The 22,246-nt window shown below is 37.1% G+C and overlaps 1 protein-coding gene across 3 annotated transcripts in view; it reads right to left on the bottom strand.

Moving 5' to 3' along the window:
- palm2akap2 (PALM2 and AKAP2 fusion) overlaps positions 1-22,246 on the bottom strand; it is a 129,009-nt gene that overhangs the window by 49,528 nt on the left and 57,235 nt on the right. The window contains exons 6-9 of one of the 3 annotated variants that reach the window (XM_072915379.1): positions 21,667-21,688; positions 20,589-20,705; positions 16,423-17,178; positions 8,789-8,862 (exon numbers count right to left, since the gene is read on the bottom strand). In XM_072915379.1, coding sequence (XP_072771480.1) covers positions 8,789-8,862; positions 16,423-17,178; positions 20,589-20,705; positions 21,667-21,688 — 969 coding nt within the window. The remainder of the gene's footprint in view (positions 1-8,788; positions 8,863-16,422; positions 17,179-20,588; positions 20,706-21,666; positions 21,689-22,246) is intronic. The other 2 variants (XM_072915380.1, XM_072915381.1) reach the window with 2 other exon arrangements.

Raw genomic sequence — 22,246 nt, 5'->3', positions numbered from 1 at the left:
GATGTGTTTATTTCAAGCTGCAAAGTAAAGCTGGCCAATGCTACGTCTGTTTGTCAAGTCCTCTACAGCGTGTTGGATGGAAGGTTGTGCTGACACCAGCAGATACCATACCCACCTCGCTCAGATGATATCTCGATAGACACATACGCGATGTGTTCGATAAAAGGTTCAATATTTTGTTTTCTTTTATTTGGGAAGAAAGCAGAAGTTGGTTGCATTGACAAAGGCACACGCTCTCTGCTAACACAGGAAGTGACCACTGGTCAGTGGGAGGGACTCGCCAACAGCCAATCAGGTATCAACTATCAAGTTGGGTTGCGCCATCTTCTTGTCTCGCAATCAATTCTTAGCATGGACTGAAAAGACAAAGTAAAAAGGAGTGCTGCACAGAGCGAAGAAATTGTCCATAAAACAGGAAAAGTCCTTCCATTGTAGGACAGTTTTTGATTTATTTCAAAGGGACTACAGTCAGACCAATTTGGACCACCCTAGCAGTCAGACCAATGTGGACCACCCTAGCAGTCAGACCAATGTGGACCACTGTGGACCACCCTAGCAGTCAGACCAATGTGGACCACCCTAGCAGTCAGACCAATGTGGACCACTGTGGACCACCCTAGCAGTCAGACCAATGTGGACCACTGGGGACCACCCTAGCAGTCAGACCAATGTGGACCACTGTGGACCGCCCTAACAGTCAGGCCAATGTGGACCACTGTGGACCACCCTAGCAGTCAGACCAATGTGGACCACCCTAGCAGTCAGACCACTGTGGACCACCCTAGCAGTCAGACCAATGTGGACCAATGTGGACCACCCTAGCAGTCAGACCACTGTGGACCACCCTAGCAGTCAGACCACTGTGGACCACCCTAGCAGTCAGACCAATGTGGACCACCCTAGCAGTCAGACCAATGTGGACCACCCTAGCAGTCAGACCAATGTGGACCACTGTGGACCACCCTAGCAGTCAGACCAATGTGGACCACTGTGGACCGCCCTAGCAGTCAGGCCAATGTGGACCACTGTGGACCACCCTATCAGTCAGACCAATGTGGACCACCCTAGCAGTCAGACCACTGTGGACCACCCTAGCAGTCAGACCAAAGTGGACCACTGTGGACCACCCTAGCAGTCAGACCAATGTGGACCACCCTAGCAGTCAGACCACTGTGGACCACCCTAGCAGTCAGACCACTGTGGACCACCCTAGCAGTCAGACCAATGTGGACCACCCTAGCAGTCAGACCAATGTGGACCACCCTAGCAGTCAGACCAATGTGGACCACCCTAGCAGTCAGACCAATGTGGACCACCCTAGCAGTCAGACCAATGTGGACCACTGTGGACCACCCTAGCAGTAAGACCAATGTGGACCACTGTGGACCACCCTAGCAGTCAGACCAATGTGGACCACCCTAGCAGTCAGACCAATGAGTATGTGACACAAACAACAACAAAGTGTCATGTGTGACACCAACAACAACAACAAAGTGTCATGTGTGACACAAACAACAACAAAGTGTCATGTGTGACACAAACAACAACAAATTGTCATGTGTGACACAAACAACAACAACAAAGTGTCATGTGTGACACAAACAACAACAACAAAGTGTCATGTGTGACACAAACAACAACAAAGTGTCATGTGTGACACAAACATCAACAAAGTGTCATGTGTGACACAAACAACAACAACAAAGTGTCATGTGTGACACAAACAACAACAAAGTGTCATGTGTGACACAAACAACAACAACAAAGTGTCATGTGTGACACAAACAACAACAAAGTGTCATGTGTGACACAAACAACAACAACAAAGTGTCATGTGTGACACAAACAACAACAACAAAGTGTCATGTGTGACACCAACAACAACAACAAAGTGTCATGTGTGACACAAACAACAAGAAGAAAGTATAGAAGGTGAGACAAGAAAGGTGTAAATAAAAAGTGGGTGAAGGTCATACCAATGTAGGTTGAAGTGATGCAGAGGAGGAGCATTAAGACTGCAGTGGTGGTTCTACTAGGACACTGACTACAACCACATTCTAGTCCAACACAGTAATGTGAGTCATTCTAGTCCAGCACAGTAATGTGAGTCATTCTAGTCCAGCACAGTAATGTGAGTCATTCTAGTCCAGCACAGTAATGTGAGTCATTCTAGTCCAACACAGTAATGTGAGTCATTCTAGTCCAACACAGCAATGTGAGTCATTCTAGTCCAACACAGTAATGTGAGTCATTCTAGTCCAACACAGCAATGTGAGTCATTCTAGTCCAACACAGTAATGTGAGTCATTCTAGTCCAGCACAGTAATGTGAGTCATTCTAGTCCAACACAGTAATGTGAGTCATTCTAGTCCAACACAGTAATGTGAGTCATTCTAGTCCAGCACAGTAATGTGAGTCATTCTAGTCCAACACAGTAATGTGAGTCATTCTAGTCCAACACAGTAATGTGAGTCATTCTAGTCCAACACAGTAATGTGAGTCATTCTAGTCCAACACAGTAATGTGAGTCATTCTAGTCCAACACAGCAATGTGAGTCATTCTAGTCCAACACAGTAATGTGAGTCATTCTAGTCCAACACAGTAATGTGAGTCATTCTAGTCCAACACAGCAATGTGAGTCATTCTAGTCCAACACAGTAATGTGAGTCATTCTAGTCCAACACAGTAATGTGAGTCATTCTAGTCCAGCACAGTAATGTGAGTCATTCTAGTCCAACACAGTAATGTGAGTCATTCTAGTCCAGCACAGTAATGTGAGTCATTCTAGTCCAACACAGTAATGTGAGTCATTCTAGTCCAACACAGTAATGTGAGTCATTCTAGTCCAACACAGTAATGTGAGTCATTCTAGTCCAGCACAGAATTCTTGCATGACTAGGTGGATGGATAGCACTCACCCTGACTTCAATGGAGGACACATGGACTTGTCAAAGACCACAATGAGCACAATTGAAGGACACATGGACTTGTCAAAGACCACAATGAGCACAATTGAAGGACACATGGACTTGTCAAAGACCACAATGAGCACAATTGAAGGACACATGGACTTGTCAAAGACCACAATGAGCACAATTGAAGGACAGAGACAAACTTACCCAAACGTGGTGACTTCTTCTATCGGTGTGACGTCTTCATGTGGCTAACAAGGTTTGTAACAATGTGTGCAAGAAGACAAAAGGTGGTGGTGTTGAAGTCAGCAGCAGTAAAACAGACATGACATGCAGCACCTTCACCACCTCCTCTTCTTCCTCCTCCTCTTCCTCTTCCTCCTGCTGCTGCTGCTGCCCTCCTCTTCCTCCTCTTCCTCTCCCGTCACACACACTCAATAATGCAGTGCTGGCCAGTTGGCGGGAGACTACTGTGTGTGTGTGTGTGTGTGTGTATGTGTGTGTGTGTGTGTGTGTGTGTGTGTGTGTGTGTGTGTGTGTGTGTGTGTGTGTGTGTGTGTGTGTGTGTGTGTGTGTGTGTGTGTGTGTGTGTTGTGATCCTTCCACAGACAATCACAGCCACACAATGTGGGTTGAACAGATCAGGTTCCCTCTCTAACCCTTCATGTGTTCACTTGCACAACACTCATCTATTTAGCTAACTAGCACACACTAACTGTGTCACTACAAACTATGTCACTACAAACTGTGTCACTACAAACTATGTCACTACAAACTATGTCACTACAAACTATGTCACTACAAACTATGTAACTACAAACTATGTCACTACAAACTATGTAACTACAAACTATGTAACTACAAACTATGTCACTACAAACTATGTCACTACAAACTATGTAACTACAAACTATGTCACTACAAACTATGTAACTACAAACTATGTCACTACAAATTATGTCACTACAAACTATGTAACTACAAACTATGTCACTACAAACTATGTCACTACAAACTATGTCACTACAAACTATGTAACTACAAACTGTGTAACTACAAACTATGTCACTACAAACTATGTAATTACAAACTATGTCACTACAAACTATGTAACTACAAACTATGTCACTACAAACTATGTCACTACAAACTATGTAACTACAAACTATGTCACTACAAACTATGTCACTACAAACTATGTCACTACAAACTATGTAACTACAAACTATGTAACTACAAACTATGTCACTACAAACTATGTCACTACAAACTATGTCACTACAAACTATGGCACTACAAACTATGTAACTACAAACTATGTCACTACAAACTATGTCACTACAAACTATGAAACTACAAACTATGTCACTACAAACTATGTCACTACAAACTATGTCACTACAAACTATGTAACTACAAACTATGTCACTACAAACTATGGCACTACAAACTATGTCACTACAAACTATGTAACTACAAACTGTGTAACTACAAACTATGTCACTACAAACTATGTAATTACAAACTATGTCACTACAAACTATGTAACTACAAACTATGTCACTACAAACTATGTCACTACAAACTATGTAACTACAAACTATGTCACTACAAACTATGTCACTACAAACTATGTCACTACAAACTATGTAACTACAAACTATGTAACTACAAACTATGTCACTACAAACTATGTCACTACAAACTATGTCACTACAAACTATGGCACTACAAACTATGTAACTACAAACTATGTCACTACAAACTATGTCACTACAAACTATGAAACTACAAACTATGTCACTACAAACTATGTCACTACAAACTATGTCACTACAAACTATGTAACTACAAACTATGTCACTACAAACTATGGCACTACAAACTATGTCACTACAAACTATGAAACTACAAACTATGGCACTACAAACTATGTCACTACAAACTATGGCACTACAAACTATGTCACTACAAACTATGAAACTACAAACTATGGCACTACAAACTATGTCACTACAAACTATGTAACTACAAAGTATGTCACTACAAACTATGTAACTACAAACTATGTAACTACAAACTATGTCACTACAAACTATGTCACTACAAACTATGCAACTACAAACTATGTCACTACAAACTATGGCACTACAAACTATGGCACTACAAACTATGTAACTACAAACTATGTAACTACAAACTGTGTAACTACAAACTATGTCACTACAAACTATGTAACTACAAACTGTGTAACTACAAACTATGTCACTACAAACTATATAACTACAAACTGTGTAACTACAAACTATGTCACTACAAACTATGTAACTACAAACTATGTCACTACAAACTATGCAACTACAAACTATGTCACTACAAACTATGTAACTAAACTGTGTAACTACAAACTGTGTAACTACAAACTATGTCACTACAAACTATGTAACTACAAACTATGTAACTAAAACCATGTAACTACAAAATATATAACTACAAACTATGTAACTACAAACTATGTCACTCCAAACTATACAACTACAAACTATGTAACTACAAACTATGTCACTCCAAACTATACAACTACAAACTATATAACTACAAACTGTGTAACTACAAACTATGTCACTACAAACTATGCAACTACAAACTATGTCACTACAAACTATGTAACTAAACTGTGTAACTACAAACTGTGTAACTACAAACTATGTCACTACAAACTATGTAACTACAAACTATGTAACTAAAACCATGTAACTACAAAATATATAACTACAAACTATGTAACTACAAACTATGTCACTCCAAACTATACAACTACAAACTATGTAACTACAAACTATGTAACTACAAACTATATCACTACAAACTATGTAACTGCAAACTATGTAACTAAAACCATGTAACTACAAACTATGTCACTCCAAACTATACAACTACAAACTATGTAACTACAAACTATGTAACTACAAACAACGTCACTACAAACTATGTAACTACAAACTATGTAACTACAAACAACGTCACTACAAACTATGTAACTACAAACTATGTAACTACAAACAACGTCACTACAAACTATGTAACTACAAACTATGCTATTGGCTGTCCTACTATGTATGACATCATATATGTCACCTCGCACTGCTAATTGGCTGTCCTACTATGTATGACATCATATAGTGTCACCGAGCACTGCTATTGGCTGTCCTACTATGTATGACATCATATAGTGTCACCGAGCACTGCTATTGGCTGTCCTACTATGTATGACATCATATATGTCACCGAGCACTGCTATTGGCTGTCCTACTATGTATGACATCATATATGTCACCGAGCACTGCTATTGGCTGTCCTACTATGTATGACATCATATATGTCACCGAGCACGGCTATTGGCTGTCCTACTATGTATGACATCATATAGTTTCACTGAGCACTGCTATTGGCTGTCCTACTATGTATGACATCATACAGTGTCACCGAGCACTGCTATTGGCTGTCCTACTATGTATGACATCATATAGTTTCACTGATCACTGCTATTGGCTGTCCTAATGACGTCATCATTGATTGCAATGGATGCTGAAGCTGTGGAATAACGTTGTGGGAGAAAAAACAAGTCAGTTTGAAAAAGTTCTAAGAATAATCAGAACTGTAAATGAAATGTTTTTATGTTGATTATTGCTTTTCTTTCCATTTAAATTAATCAAAATATTACAGCAGTGGTTCTCTAACTTTTGAATACTTAGGTCTACTACACTACTGTATTTAATGTTGTCATTATGGTGATACTTAATGAATACTTAGGTCTACTACACTACTGTATTTAATGTTGTCATTATGGTGGTACTTAATGAATACTTAGGTCTACTACACTACTTTATTTAATGATGTCATTATGGTGGTACTTAATGAATACTTAGGTCTACTACACTACTGTATTTAATGTTGTCATTATGGTGGTACTTAATGAATACTTAGGTCTACTACACTACTGTATTTAATGTTGTCATTATGGTGGTACTTAATGAATACTTAGGTCTACTACACTACTGTATTTAATGTTGTCATTATGGTGGTACTTAATGAATACTTAGGTCTACGACACTACTGTATTTAATGTTGTCATTATGGTGGTACTTAATGAATACTTAGGTCTACTACACTACTGTATTTAATGTTGTCATTATGGTGGTACTTAATGAATACTTAGGTCTACTACACTACTGTATTTAATGTTGTCATTATGGTGGTACTTAATGAATACTTAGGTCTACTACACTACTGTATTTAATGTTGTCATTATGGTGGTACTTAATGAATACTTAGGCCTACTACACTACTGTATTTAATGTTGTCATTATGGTGGTACTTAATGAATACTTAGGTTTACTACACTACTGTATTTAATGTTGTCATTATGGTGGTACTTAATGAATACTTAGGTCTACTACACTACTGTATTTAATGTTGTCATTATGGTGGTACTTAATGAATACTTAGGTTTACTACACTACTGTATTTAATGTTGTCATTATGGTGGTACTTAATGAATACTTAGGTCTACTACACTACTGTATTCAATGTTGTCAATATGGTGGTACTTAATGAATACTTAGGTCTACTACACTACTGTATTTTAATGTGGTCATTATGGTGGTACTTAATGAATACTTAGGTCTACTACACTACTGTATTTAATGTTGTCATTATGGTGGTACTTAATGAATACTTAGGTCTACTACACTACTGTATTTAATGTTGTCATTATGGTGGTACTTAATGAATACTTAGGTCTACTACACTACTGTATTTAATGTTGTCATTATGGTGGTACTTAATGAATACTTAGGTCTACTACACTACTGTATTTAATGTTGTCATTATGGTGGTACTTAATGAATACTTAGGTCTACTACACTACATTAAGGTGTTACTTGTGAAAAAGACAATAACAATTTTAAAGTGCATTTAAAGACATTTAAATGTGTGGAAACATTTCTGGGGAATATAAAAATGAATATAAAATATTGTCTAATCAACTAAAATAAATATAGAATATTGTCTAATCAACTAAAATAAATATAAAATATTGTCTAATCAACCAAAATAAATATAACATATTGTCTAATCAACCAAAATAAATATAAAATAAATATAAAATATTGTCTAATCAACCAAAATAAATATAAAATAGTGTCTAATCAACCAAAATAAATATAAAATATTGTCTAATCAACTAAAATAAATATAAAATATTGTCTAATCAACCAAAATAAATATAAAATATTGTCTAATCAACCAAAATAAATATAAAATAAATATGAATATTGTCTAGTCAACCAAAATAAATATAAAATAGTGTCTAATCAACCAAAATAAATATAAAATATTGTCTAATCAGCAAAATGATGCCCTGCTGTCCAGCTAAACACATTTGTATTGTTGTTGAAATGTTACACATGTGTACTTTATATCACTTCGTACCCTTTGGTAGTATACATGCATACTTATGGCCTCTTAAAGAACAATATTGTACTTTTAAGAGAAGATTGAGAGAAAAATGAGAGCATGTAACTCACCTTCTTCATGGGTGTATGTAGGGCAGGTGTGACATAAGCAGGTAAAGTGCCAAGCAACAATACAACCTTAGATCAAGTCCTGGTGCAACACACTACTTAGTACTTCACCCTTTCACACTTAACTTAAGTTATGTTACTTCAGGGTTTCACACTTAAGTTAAGTTATGTTACGTCATATGAATATATATATGAAGTATTTCATATGAATATATATAATGAAGTATTTCATATGAATATATATAATGAAGTATTTCATATGAATATATATAATGAAGTATTTCACTCACCATGGCAGTGTGAGGATGTCTGCTTGGCATTGCCGCTTGATGGTCTTTTGTTGTTGTCACGGCAACCCCATGGCCTGTCATTAAATACATAAATCACAATTATTTGATGAGCACAACCTGTGGAAATGACATGTTCTATGATCATTCTTCATCTCAAGTTATTGGCTTTATTTGACTTAATATCTTTGAATAATCGTGTGTTTATTTGACTTAATATCATAGCATATTTGTGTGTTTATTTGACTTAATATCATAGAATATTCATGTGTTTTTTTGACTTAATATCATAGAATAATCGTGTGTTAATTTGACTTAATATCATAGAATAATCGTGTGTTAATTTGACTTAATATCATAGAATAATCGTGTGTTTATTTGACTTAATATCATAGAATAATCTTCTCTTTATTTTGACTTAATATCATGTAATAATCTTCAGTTTGTTTGACTTAACATCATGTAATAATCTTCTGTTTATTTGACTTAATATCATAGAATAATCTTCTGTTTTGTTTATTTGACTTAATATCATATAATCAAGTGTTTATTTGGTTTAATATATAATAATCTTCTGTGGGGTTGAAAGTAGTGATGACACTAATTGACACTAATTGACTAAGTGACATGACATTTATTGTGAGCTGGATGTGTTTGCAAGTCAGCATTGTGGTGAAGATTCATTTGTCATGTTGTGAAGATATGATGGTTAAAAATCATCATCATTCTCATCCTGACTCACTTGCCTTGCATGTGCATTATTGTCATGTGATCAACACAAGTACTAATAACTCATAGTGTATGTGCATTATTGTCATGTGATCAACATAAGTACTAATAACTCATAGTGTATGTGCATTATTGTCATGTGATCAACATAAGTACTAATAACTCATAGTGTATGTGCATTATTGTCATGTGATCAACATAAGTACTAATAACTCATAGTGTATGTGCATTATTGTCATGTGATCAACATAAGTACTAATAACTAATAGTGTATGTGCATTATTGTCATGTGATCAACATCACATTGTCCCAAGATTAGTGCACTCATTATGACTAGGGAAAATGTGGTTGTCATGGTAACTGTCATGTAGTGTGAGTCACATTTGTCATCACAATCACCTTCGAAATGAATGACTAAGTTAAGTCATTGTGAGTCTTCACTTACCTGCTCACTCATATTCAACATCAGAAGAGAATTATGCTGCTTGTATTATGTAATAAACCATATGTATTATCTAATAATCCATATATATTATGTAATAAATCATATGTATTATCTAATAATCCATATATATTATGTAATAAATCATATGTATTATCTAATAATCCATATATATTATGTAATAAATCATATGTATTATCTAATAATCCATATATATTATGTAATAAACCATATGTATTATCTAATAATCCATATATATTATGTAATAAATCATATGTATTATCTAATAATCCATATTAGTATGTAATAAATCATATGTATTATGTAACAAGCCATATGTATTATGTAATAAATCATATGCATTATGTAATAAATCATATGTATTATGTAATAAATCATATGTATTATGTAATAAATCATATGCATTATGTAATAAATCATATGTATTATGTAATAAATCATATGTATTATCTAATAATCCATATATATAATGTAATAAACCATATGTATTATCTAATAATCCATATATATTATGTAATAAATCATATGTATTATCTAATAATCCATATTAGTATGTAATAAATCATATGTATTATGTAATAAATCATATGTATTATGTAATAAATCATATGTATTATGTAATAAATCATATGTATTATGTAATAAATCATATGTATTATCTAATAATCCATATATATTATGTAATAAACCATATGTATTATCTAATAATCCATATATATTATGTAATAAATCATATGTATTATCTAATAATCCATATTAGTATGTAATAAATCATATGTATTATGTAACAAGCCATATGTATTATGTAATAAATCATATGCATTATGTAATAAATCATATGTATTATGTAATAAATCATATGTATTATGTAATAAATCATATGTACTATGTAATAAATCATATGGATTATGTAATAAATCATATGTATTATGTAATAAATCATATGTATTATGTAATAAATCATATGCATTATGTAATAAATCATATGTATTATGTAATAAATCATATGTACTATGTAATAAATCATATGGATTATGTAATAAATCATATGTATTATGTAATAAATCATATGTATTATGTAATAAATCATATGCATTATGTAATAAATAATATGTATTATGTAATAAATCATATGGATTATGTAATAAATCATATGTATTATGTAATAAATCATATGCATTATGTAATAAATAATATGTATTATGTAATAAATAATATGTATTATGTAATAAATCATATGTATTATGTAATAAATCATATGTATTATGTAATAAACCATATGTATTATGTAATAAACCATTTGTATTATGTAATAAACCACATGTATTATGTAATAAACCACATGTATACAATAGACGATGGCTTGTCAAAGTGTGAAGGAGGAAGATTTCAGAGGAAAATGAAGAATACATTGGTTTTTACCCGAGCAAATTTTAAGTTTTATAATATATATATATATATATATATATATATATATATATACATATATATATATATATGTATATATATATATATATGTATATATATATATATATGTATATATATATATATATATATATATATATATATATATATATATATATATATATATATATATATATATATATATATATATATGTATATATACATATATTATTTATATATATATATATATATATATATATATATTTATTATTATTAAATTATTAAATTTAACATTAAATTTAAATGTTGAATCTGAATCCAAATGTTAAATCTAAATATTACATTTAAAAAAAAAAGTCAAATATAAATGCTAAATCTTAAATATAAATCTAAATGAAAATATAAATCCTAATCTAAATATTGAATATACATTTTAAATATAAACATAAATGTTCCTAATTTTAAATATTAATGTTACATTTTTGAATGTAAATGTTCAATCGAAATCAAAATTGTAAATCTAAATATAAATGTTAAACTACATGGGCCATCTAAATATAAATGTTAAATGTTGAATCTAAACATGCAATCAGAAAATGTGTTTTAAATATAATATTAAATATATAACGATAAATCTAAATGTTAAGTCTAAATATTAAATATTATGTTAAATACCAAATGCTAATATCTAAATATTAAATGTTCAAAATGTGTGTTAAATTTAAATATAAACATTGTACCTAAATATAATTGTTACATTTGAAATATAAAATGTTAAATGTCAGTCTAATATCAAATATAAATATGAAATCCAAATATAAATGTTAAATCTAAAAGAAAATCAGCCAAGAGTGAGAAAAAGTGAGCGAGGTGTGAGAAAAGTAATACAAATGTGAGAAAAGTATCCTAAATATGCAAAACATATTAAATGTGATTGAATATTTACATGCTGCACTCCTGTAATGTCACTTTCTTGTCTTGGAACATGTTTGAAATGTTCAGAGCCAACACATCTTCTCAGTCTTATTGAAGACACCTCATCATTGCAATCTCATGTCAAATGTCTCATTCAGATGTCATGACAACAGGACTGGCTTTTGATTGACGGCTGCAGAGAGAAGTCTTCTTTATTCATTTTGGGTGGAGTCGACCAGGCAGTCGGATGGGACTTGACCAGCACACTAACACTAACACTAAGACCAGCACACTAACACTAAGACTAAGACCATCACACTAAGACTAAGACTAAGACCAGCACACTAACACTAAGACTAAGACCAGCACACTAAGAGTAAGACTAAGGTGTGAGGTGAGCTCAAGCAAAAATGAGCTTTATTAGTCTTTTCATGACTTGAACAAAGGAGTTAAATGTCAGGAGAGTCCATGTAATCACTATGTGCTCGTTAGTGGTGCTGCACTCATTATATTATTATTATAAGGAGGGATAGGGTTGGTCATTGTTTATTTTAGCAGCCAAAGAAAGGGTGAATGTTAAAATAGAAAAGAAAGAAGCAAGAGACAGCAGGGGGGCTGAAGTGGAGAAAAGTGGGCTTTATTTGAGCAGAGATGTTACAAACATCTGAGATGTGATGAGTGAGACTGGAGTGAGTGATTAGAAGAATAGAGAGAGAGAAAGATGTGAAGAGTAGAAAGTGACTCCTTTTATACAACATGTGGGGAAGAAAGGTCACCTCTGGAAAGTGACACATGTATTTACTGGCACTTTAACTGGGAGTCTTCTCTGTGTGACACAAACACACTGCAGGACTACAATGATGGCAACACACTGCAGGACTACAATGATGGAGGACTACAATGATGGCAACACACTGCAGGACTACAATGATGGAGGACTACAATGATGGCAACACACTGCAGGACTACAATGATGGCAACACATTCCAATCTAACAGTCCAACGTGTGCAGTCCATTGCAGTGGACAAGGAAAGATTGCCACAGAGTGAAAAGTTTGCATGAAGGAAATAAAAGTAACACATCATGCAGTTAAAAAAAGGGGCAAACATGCAAATGTGTTAAAGATCTTGTCTCTGCAAACTCTTTCCTGCCAGGTAAACACGTTCAGCGGTGAAATATAGAAGATATCTCCTTATATGGCATCATATGACATGTCAAATATGTCAACTTTCAATCTCTATACATCATCAAATAAATGAATCATTTATATTTGTGTTGTTGGCCATAGAGCATATATCATCTATATTTGTGTTGTTGTCTATAAAGCATATATAATCTATATTTGTGTTGTGGGCCAGTCACTGAGCAGCAGATGAAGTCTAGGTTTGAGACATAAGCATGTTTGAGACACAAACATGTTTGAGACATAAACATGTTTGAGACATAAACATGATCACATTAGTATTTTAGTTTTTTTCCATTTTCCTGACATGTTGCACTTTCCCTCTTGATGATGTCCTTCACCAAACAATGAAGTACTTTGAATAATGAAAGTGAAAGTGAAAGTGCTAGAGACCTGAGGCACACATGCCATGGATGTCATTCAATTGGAGCCCACTCAAAAGCAGAGAGTAATAGGCAGCTTTAAAGACTTAACTAAGAAATAAAAAACGTGTAAGTTGTTGTATTTGTGTTGTCGTTGTCGTCAAAAGTCAAACATTTCAGAGCTTTTTGAGGTTATTACAAAATATAAAGACATTTTTCGTGTGAACAATTGCGTTGTGATTCCAGACAAAGACAAAGTTGTTTGTGGCTTCATTCCGAAGGCAGATTGAAGGATTCAGTGTCTTTCTTTCAAGAATGTTAATAATGAATCATCACTTTCCTTCTTTGGAACTCACTTTCTTTCTTCCCTCCAATTTCTCTTTTTTGCAGTAAAAATGGGATTTTTGATGTTTTATTTTGGCAATGCCTTTTCTTTCCTTCTTGTCAGCTTTACAGATGCCATGTTCAAGGTGCGCTCTAACACACTACAAAAGGTGACAATCAAATCAAGATCATTTATCAATGTTTTGCTTATTTTGAGTAATATATGTATGCATATCATATTTAGAGTAATATATGTACGCAGAGTAATATATCATATTTAGAGTAACATTTGTACGCATATCACAAAACGTGAACATTTTTACAAATGGAATGTTTTCAGTAGTTCAATTTGAATGATGTACATATACAGCGTACCTCTACTTAAGAGTGTTTTGAGATAAGAGCATACTGAAACAAAATGAGTCGAGAATGTTCAAATAATATCCAAGCAACGAACATTTATCCATGAAAATATAGAGAAGCTGCTGTAGAAGTCCATCCTGCAAGGTCAATGCTGTGCATTAATGTTGCATTACTTCATAAAAGTATGGCAGTAGTTTGTAGTACAATTGTATTGTTTTTCATGTAATACTTCTGACTTAAAGATTGTTTTATTTTGAAAAAGCCTGGTACATGTTGAAATGTTGCTGTTTTGAGGGGCCAAGCACCAATTTCATTGATTTGAGATACAAATATTTGAGGTGAAAAGTTCCGTCACAGAACCACTAAAACTAATAAGTTGAGGTACTTCTGTGTAATAATTATATTTCATAGATTCACTGATCACTAAGTGAATTTCCTGAGCCTTGAATTGGTCTCTTAGTGTGAAGTCAACTCCTGGAATGAAATAATAATCAGTTAGGATGATCACATGTCATCTTAGTTATGATGCACTTTTATAGATCACATGTCATCTTAGTTATGATGCACTTTTATACATCACATGTCAACTTAGTTATGATGCACTTTTATACATCACATGTCATCTTAGTTATGATGCACTTTAAAGGATCACATGTCAACAAACATGACTTGAAGTAATGAGATTGGTTGAAAACTAGATGTTTACTTGTGATGTACTAGTTGTTGTGTGTTAAAGGACAGATGTGTCTTGTGTTCCAGTGGACTGACTGGGGCCAGGTGGGGATTAGAGCTGGGGGCCACTATTTGCAGGACCCCAGTGTGCAGACACCATGAAGATAGTATTGCTCACATATTGATTTGTTGCCAGTACAGTAAAGTAGATAAGAATGTGTAGAGAATGAGTGTAGCACCTAGAGAACGTAGCGAGGGCTGGCAGTGGTCCTGACACACAAGAATAAACATTTCAAAATTGTCTTTTACATTCAACTATTTGAATATTTGGAATATTTGCTCACGTTACTTTCCACTGGCGGCATTTTCCAATGTGCTCGTTAGTTTGAGAAGGAAGAAAATGGTCCTGACTGCGATTCACGGCTTCTGATTGGCTGCTGAGTCAGGAAGTGATTGAAGAAGGAAGGAGCTCAAGTTAAGAGAAAGAAGAAGAGAGAGAGAGAGAGAGAGAACCCACTACAGTGTAACTTGCCTTTGAAACCTGGCATCTCACAAACTAGGCAATAAAAGTTCGGATTGACTTTTCAAAATAAAAGTCGTTGCCCTTTTTTTTGTTTCGGTTATTAAGACTGAGGATGTGGAAGAATATGTGGAGGCACATGAAGGAAGCAAGGCAGCAAGGAGTCTCCATCCTGCTCACACACACACACACACACACACACACACACGTTTTTATTTCAGCCTGTGTGTGCGTGTGTGTGTGTGTGTGTGTGTGTGTGTGTGCGTGTGTGTGTGTGTGTGTGTGTGTGTGTGTGTGTGTGTGTGTGTGTGTGTGTGTGTGTCAGCAGTCTGGAGGAGGAGAAAGAAGGCGGGGCTTCAGTTAGTAACCATCCAGAGAGAGAGAGGGGAGAAAGAGGGGTATTGTGGGTAATAAGACTAGTGATATAAAAGGAAGCAGAAGTCACATGACTATGCAGCACAGAAGTCACATGACTATGCAGCACAGAAGTCACATGACTATGCAGCACAGAAGTCACATGACTATGCAGCACAGAAGTCACATGACTATGCAGCACAGAAGTCACATGACTATGCAGCACAGAAGTCACATGACTATGCAGCACAGAAGTCACATGACTATGCAGCACAGAAGTCACATGACTATGCAGCACAGAAGTCACATGACTATGCAGCACTGGCAGCGTTTCCTCTTGTCTGTACCTGTGGCAGGTGTGAGGCCGGGAGGCGGGGCTTTGTTGGCGTCGGGGTGTTGAGGGGGCGAGGCGGCGCTGTCAGACGAGAGTTCCGTGCTGGCGGCCTCAGACGTGGCGGGTCGACCGGACACCAGGTCGGCGGCCGTGCCGTCCAGGATGGACATGTCGGTGACCGTCTTCTCCCGCAGAGACTTCTCGTCGTCTTCGTCGATGAGGACCACCTCCGCCTTCACCGTGGCGTCCAACAAGCCCAGCAGTCGCCTGCTCTCGCTGGTGTCCTCCAGGTCCTGGTAGCCCAGGAACACCATGGTGACTGGCTGCGAGGGGGCGGGGCTTAGCTGCGAGGGGCCGGGCTGCGTGGTGACGGGAGCCGTCGTGCCCGGTCCGGTCTCCACCTGGGCGGGCGGGCTCGACGGGATGGATGGCGGAGCGCAGGAAGGCGGGGACAGATCCTTGCCGTCTGCTGGCGACATGCAGGTGGCGGCGGGGGTCACCGACACTTGACCCTTGGTGTCGCCCAGCGGTCTGGATGCTCCATGGAGGAGCTGCTCCACCTGGGAGGAGCTCCAGCCGTTCTCCAAGGAGCTGGTGGACACGCCACCGGCGGAGGAGACTTGGTACACCACCTTCCTGCCGTCGTCGTAGACTTTGACGCCGCGGGGCCCCGCCTCTGAGGAGCGACTCACGCCATTGGTCGACAGGACGCACTGATGGCCGCCGTGAGGGTCACGCTGCACCTGGCTCTCCATCGCAAACATGGCTGCTGGAAGGAGGGGGGAGGAGGTGCAGTGGAGAAGGTGGAGGGAGGGGGGGGAGAAGGTGGAGAAGGTGGAGGGAGGAGGTGCAGTGGAGAAGGTGGAGGGAGGGGGGGGGAGAAGGTGGAGAAGGTTGAGAAGGTGGAGGGAGGGGGGGGGAGAAGTAGAGTGTGAAGATGGAGACATGATGAAAGATAAAAGTTTAGTGTGGAGACATGCTGCTAGTCTGTAGGCAACACACACACACACACACACACACACACACACACACACACACACACACACACACACACACACACACACACACACACGCACACACATTTCGGCCTGTACTGTACATCTTCAATACAATTGTATCTGTAGGCAACACATATACCATATATTATAAATCATATACATCATACTGTATATATCATAAATCATATGTGTCATCATCCATCCATTTTCTAGTGCTTGTCCCTTTTGGGGTTGCGGGGATGCTGGAGCCTATCTCAGCTGCATTCGGGCGGAAGGCAGGGTCATATACAGGTAAAAGCCAGTAAATTAAAATATTTTGAAAAACTAGATTTATTTCAGTAATTGCATTCAAAAGGTGTAACTTGTACATTATATTTATTCATTGCACACAGACTGATGCATTCAAATGTTTATTTCATTTAATTTTGATGATTTGAAGTGGCAACAAATGAAAATCCAAAATTCCGTGTGTCACAAAATTAGAATATTACTTAAGGCTAATACAAAAAAGGGATTTTTAGAAATGTTGGCCAACTGAAAAGTATGAAAATGAAAAATATGAGCATGTACAATACTCAATACTTGGTTGGAGCTCCTTTTGCCTCAATTACTGCGTTAATGCGGCGTGGCATGGAGTCGATGAGTTTCTGGCACTGCTCAGGTGTTATGAGAGCCCAGGTTGCTCTGATAGTGGCCTTCAACTCTTCTGCGTTTTTGGGTCTGGCATTCTGCATCTTCCTTTTCACAATACCCCACAGATTTTCTATGGGGCTAAGGTCAGGGGAGTTGGCGGGCCAATTTAGAACAGAAATACCATGGTCCGTAAACCAGGCACGGGTAGATTTTGCGCTGTGTGCAGGCGCCAAGTCCTGTTGGAACTTGAAATCTCCATCTCCATAGAGCAGGTCAGCAGCAGGAAGCATGAAGTGCTCTAAAACTTGCTGGTAGACGGCTGCGTTGACCCTGGATCTCAGGAAACAGAGTGGACCGACACCAGCAGATGACATGGCACCCCAAACCATCACCCAACCATGCAAATTTTGCATTTCCTTTGGAAATCAAGGTCCCAGAGTCTGGAGGAAGACAGGAGAGGCACAGGATCCACGTTGCCTGAAGTCTAGTGTAAAGTTTCCACCATCAGTGATGGTTTGGGGTGCCATGTCATCTGCTGGTGTCGGTCCACTCTGTTTCCTGAGATCCAGGGTCAACGCAGCCGTCTACCAGCAAGTTTTAGAGCACTTCATGCTTCCTGCTGCTGACCTGCTCTATGGAGATGGAGATTTCAAGTTCCAACAGGACTTGGCGCCTGCACACAGCGCAAAATCTACCCGTGCCTGGTTTACGGACCATGGTATTTCTGTTCTAAATTGGCCCGCCAACTCCCCTGACCTTAGCCCCATAGAAAATCTGTGGGGTATTGTGAAAAGGAAGATGCAGAATGCCAGACCCAAAAACGCAGAAGAGTTGAAGGCCACTATCAGAGCAACCTGGGCTCTCATAACACCTGAGCAGTGCCAGAAACTCATCGACTCCATGCCACGCCGCATTAACGCAGTAATTGAGGCAAAAGGAGCTCCAACCAAGTATTGAGTATTGTACATGCTCATATTTTTCATTTTCATACTTTTCAGTTGGCCAACATTTCTAAAAATCCCTTTTTTGTATTAGCCTTAAGTAATATTCTAATTTTGTGACACACGGAATTTTGGATTTTCATTTGTTGCCACTTCAAATCATCAAAATTAAATGAAATAAACATTTGAATGCATCAGTCTGTGTGCAATGAATAAATATAATGTACAAGTTACACCTTTTGAATGCAATTACTGAAATAAATCAAGTTTTTCAAAATATTCTAATTTACTGGCTTTTACCTGTATATATCATACATCATATATATCATAAATCCTATACATCATATATCATCAATACAATTGTATCTATAAGCAACACATATATCATATATGACATATGAAATATCATCAATACAATTGTATCAGAACATCACTTTCAAATCCTAAGAGAAATGATTGATTGATTGATTGATTGATTGGTTGATTTTGCCTACCGCTGATTAACTCTGATATTATATCTATTTGTTTATTTGATAGGGACATTGCACAATACATACATTGCACAGAGTATGTATTGCACAATGCATGTATTGCACAAAGCAGATGCAAAGTAAGAGCAGCACTAATGAATCTAATATTTCATAGTGCATGTCTGGGACACGGGGTAGAAAATGGATGGATAGATCCTGCAATATGAATTTAATTATCAACACATTTGTTTTAGTGTACATGCCAAGAAAGCAAAAGGTGTATTTCATGATGAACAATAATATTTATTGGAATGTAAATATAATCTAAATATAATGAAACACAAGTCAATACATTTGACAAAAGGTATTTTCTTACTGCAGATTAAATGTATGTCAACTATTCTTTCTTTACATTCTGGAATATTCTATGTGAAAAGATCAGCTGGTCCTCAAATGAATCAGCACAATTTAAACATCTTGATTGCTTCTCAGATTTTATTATTAACATTCACGCACTATTTGTTCACACTCAAATGAATTATTACTGATGTTTCTACTAATTAGAAAACACATTCTTGTGATATTGATCAGGCCTGCTATTATATTACAGCTATAGAACACTATTGTATTTGATCAGATTATTGATTAAGGTTCATTCTTTACATTTTTACCAATCATTTCTTTTATAATTATCATTTTATTCTTTGTTTTCTTTTTCCAGACACGACAAACCAAACATACTCAAAAATTCAAAAAAGAAAATGAGCATCTGAAACGCAATATTATCATTTTTAAAACAAACAAAAAAAAAACAATAGTACGTTGGTAATACTAAAAGAAAAAAATAATAATTAAAAAATGTTAAGAAATTTGTTGCCTAATGTTTGTGTTTGTAATTGATGTTTATTAATGTGCCTTTTTTCTAAGTTGTGTAAAGTGACGCTGCTTCACACCGGAACTTTCTAAATGACTGCAGGTGTGTTTGTGTGTGTGTGTGTGTGTGTGTGTGTGTGTGTGTGTGTGTGTGTGTGTGTGTGTGTAATCCAACTTGGCTGCATCCCAAAACCCTTAATGTCACCCCCCCCCCCCCCCCCCCCCCCCTCCCCCCATCTTACTTGCCATCCTCTCCAACCTTACCAGGTGTGGCAGCAGCCTTCTCCCCAGGCACAGGTGTGCTGCTGTGGGGCAGCGAGGTGGAGATGAGCTGGTGGGGATGATGGAGGTCCGTGTGGTCCGACGGCCAGCAGGTGGTCTCTGACAGCACAAAGGGGAGGGCAGGATGGAGAGATAGTCAGTGTGATGCTGTAGGCCCACAGTGACACACACACACATACACACAAACACACACACACACACAAACACACACACCGTGTAACTGTCCTTGTCTGACTTCTGTGTCGCTGACAACTACACACCCCAGAGGTTCAAGTGCTTATGCAACAAAAACGTGTGTGTGTGTGTGTGTTTGTGTGTGTGTATGTGTGTTTGTGTGTGTGTGTCCCTGCTTTGTGTGCTGTTCCACGCGTGTGTGTGTTTGATGTGAAGAACAAAGCGACAGGGGCTTACAGACAATAGTGGGGGGATAAAGCCAGCGAGTGCAGAGTCATGGCCTTGTGTGTGTGTGTGTGTGTGTGTGTGTGTGTGTGTGTGTGTGTGTGAGTGTCAATAGTCTTGCTGAGCATTGTGTGTGTGTGTGTGTGTGTGTGTGTGTGTGTGTGTGTTTGTGTGTTTGTGTGAGTGTCAATAGTCTTGCTGAGCATGGCGTGTGTGTGTGTGTGTTTTCATGCGAGTGAGTGTGTGTGTTTTCATGCAAGTGTGTGTGTGTGTGTGTGTGTGTGTGTGTGTGTGTGTGTGTGTGTGTGTGTGTGTGTGTGTGTGTGTGTGTGCGTGTGTGTGTGTTTTCATGCAAGTGTGTGAGTGTTTGTGCGCTCAGTTCCTGGCAATGAGCATGTGTGTTGGAGGGTTCACTCTGGCCCGAATCTCCCCTGTCTCAGCGAAATTGTTATCCAAACCAACACACACACACACACACACACACACACACACACACACACAAACACACACACACACATTTGGAGTGAAGCACTCTTCTATGAAGACGTGTGTGTGTTTGTATACCTGGTGTGTGTGTGTGTGTGTGTGTGTGTGTGTGTGTGTGTGTGTGTGTGTGTGTGTGTGTGTGTGTGTGTGTGTGTGTGTGTGATGTTGACCTTACCTCCATCATGCACCATCAGACTCTGTAGGACAAAGAAGTGAACAAGTTACTTGTTGCAGCAACAATAATACGTTGTAATAAAAGTGTAATAATTATGTTAGCTGTCATCAAAGTGTTTTGAAGTTGTATTGTTTAACTACACTTTCATTTCATTCTTCTACTTAAAGGACCCATAGCGTCCTGAAATTTCACTAACAACGTATCTTTATTTTCTGCTCCTGAAAATAAATGTGTGAGTCATTCAGAAGTTTGGATGAAAATGTAAATAACTTTCCACATGTGGCCCCTCGTGGTGGGGCCACAGCAAATCATTTGGAACTAAACGTGGGCCTTCCAAAATGTGCTGAAACTCCTTCGAAAACAAGCCTGTAATCTTTTATTTTGGGGGGAATTTTACCTGTAGACATCATTTGTAGGTCCAGAATGATGAAATAAATGCTAAAGTTGTTAGCATTGATGACATTATTTGATATGTTCTTGGTGTGGTCATTTAGTTCTGGTCACTAAAGCTCCATTCACATCCCAGTAACACAACTCTCGCACATAGAATCCTGACTTTGGAGAGTTACAAGTTGTTTAC

Source organism: Nerophis lumbriciformis, linkage group LG20 (genome assembly GCF_033978685.3).
Source record: "Nerophis lumbriciformis linkage group LG20, RoL_Nlum_v2.1, whole genome shotgun sequence".
Lineage (NCBI taxonomy): Eukaryota > Metazoa > Chordata > Actinopteri > Syngnathiformes > Syngnathidae > Nerophis > Nerophis lumbriciformis.
This window is presented reverse-complemented; position numbering and strand designations above follow the sequence as displayed.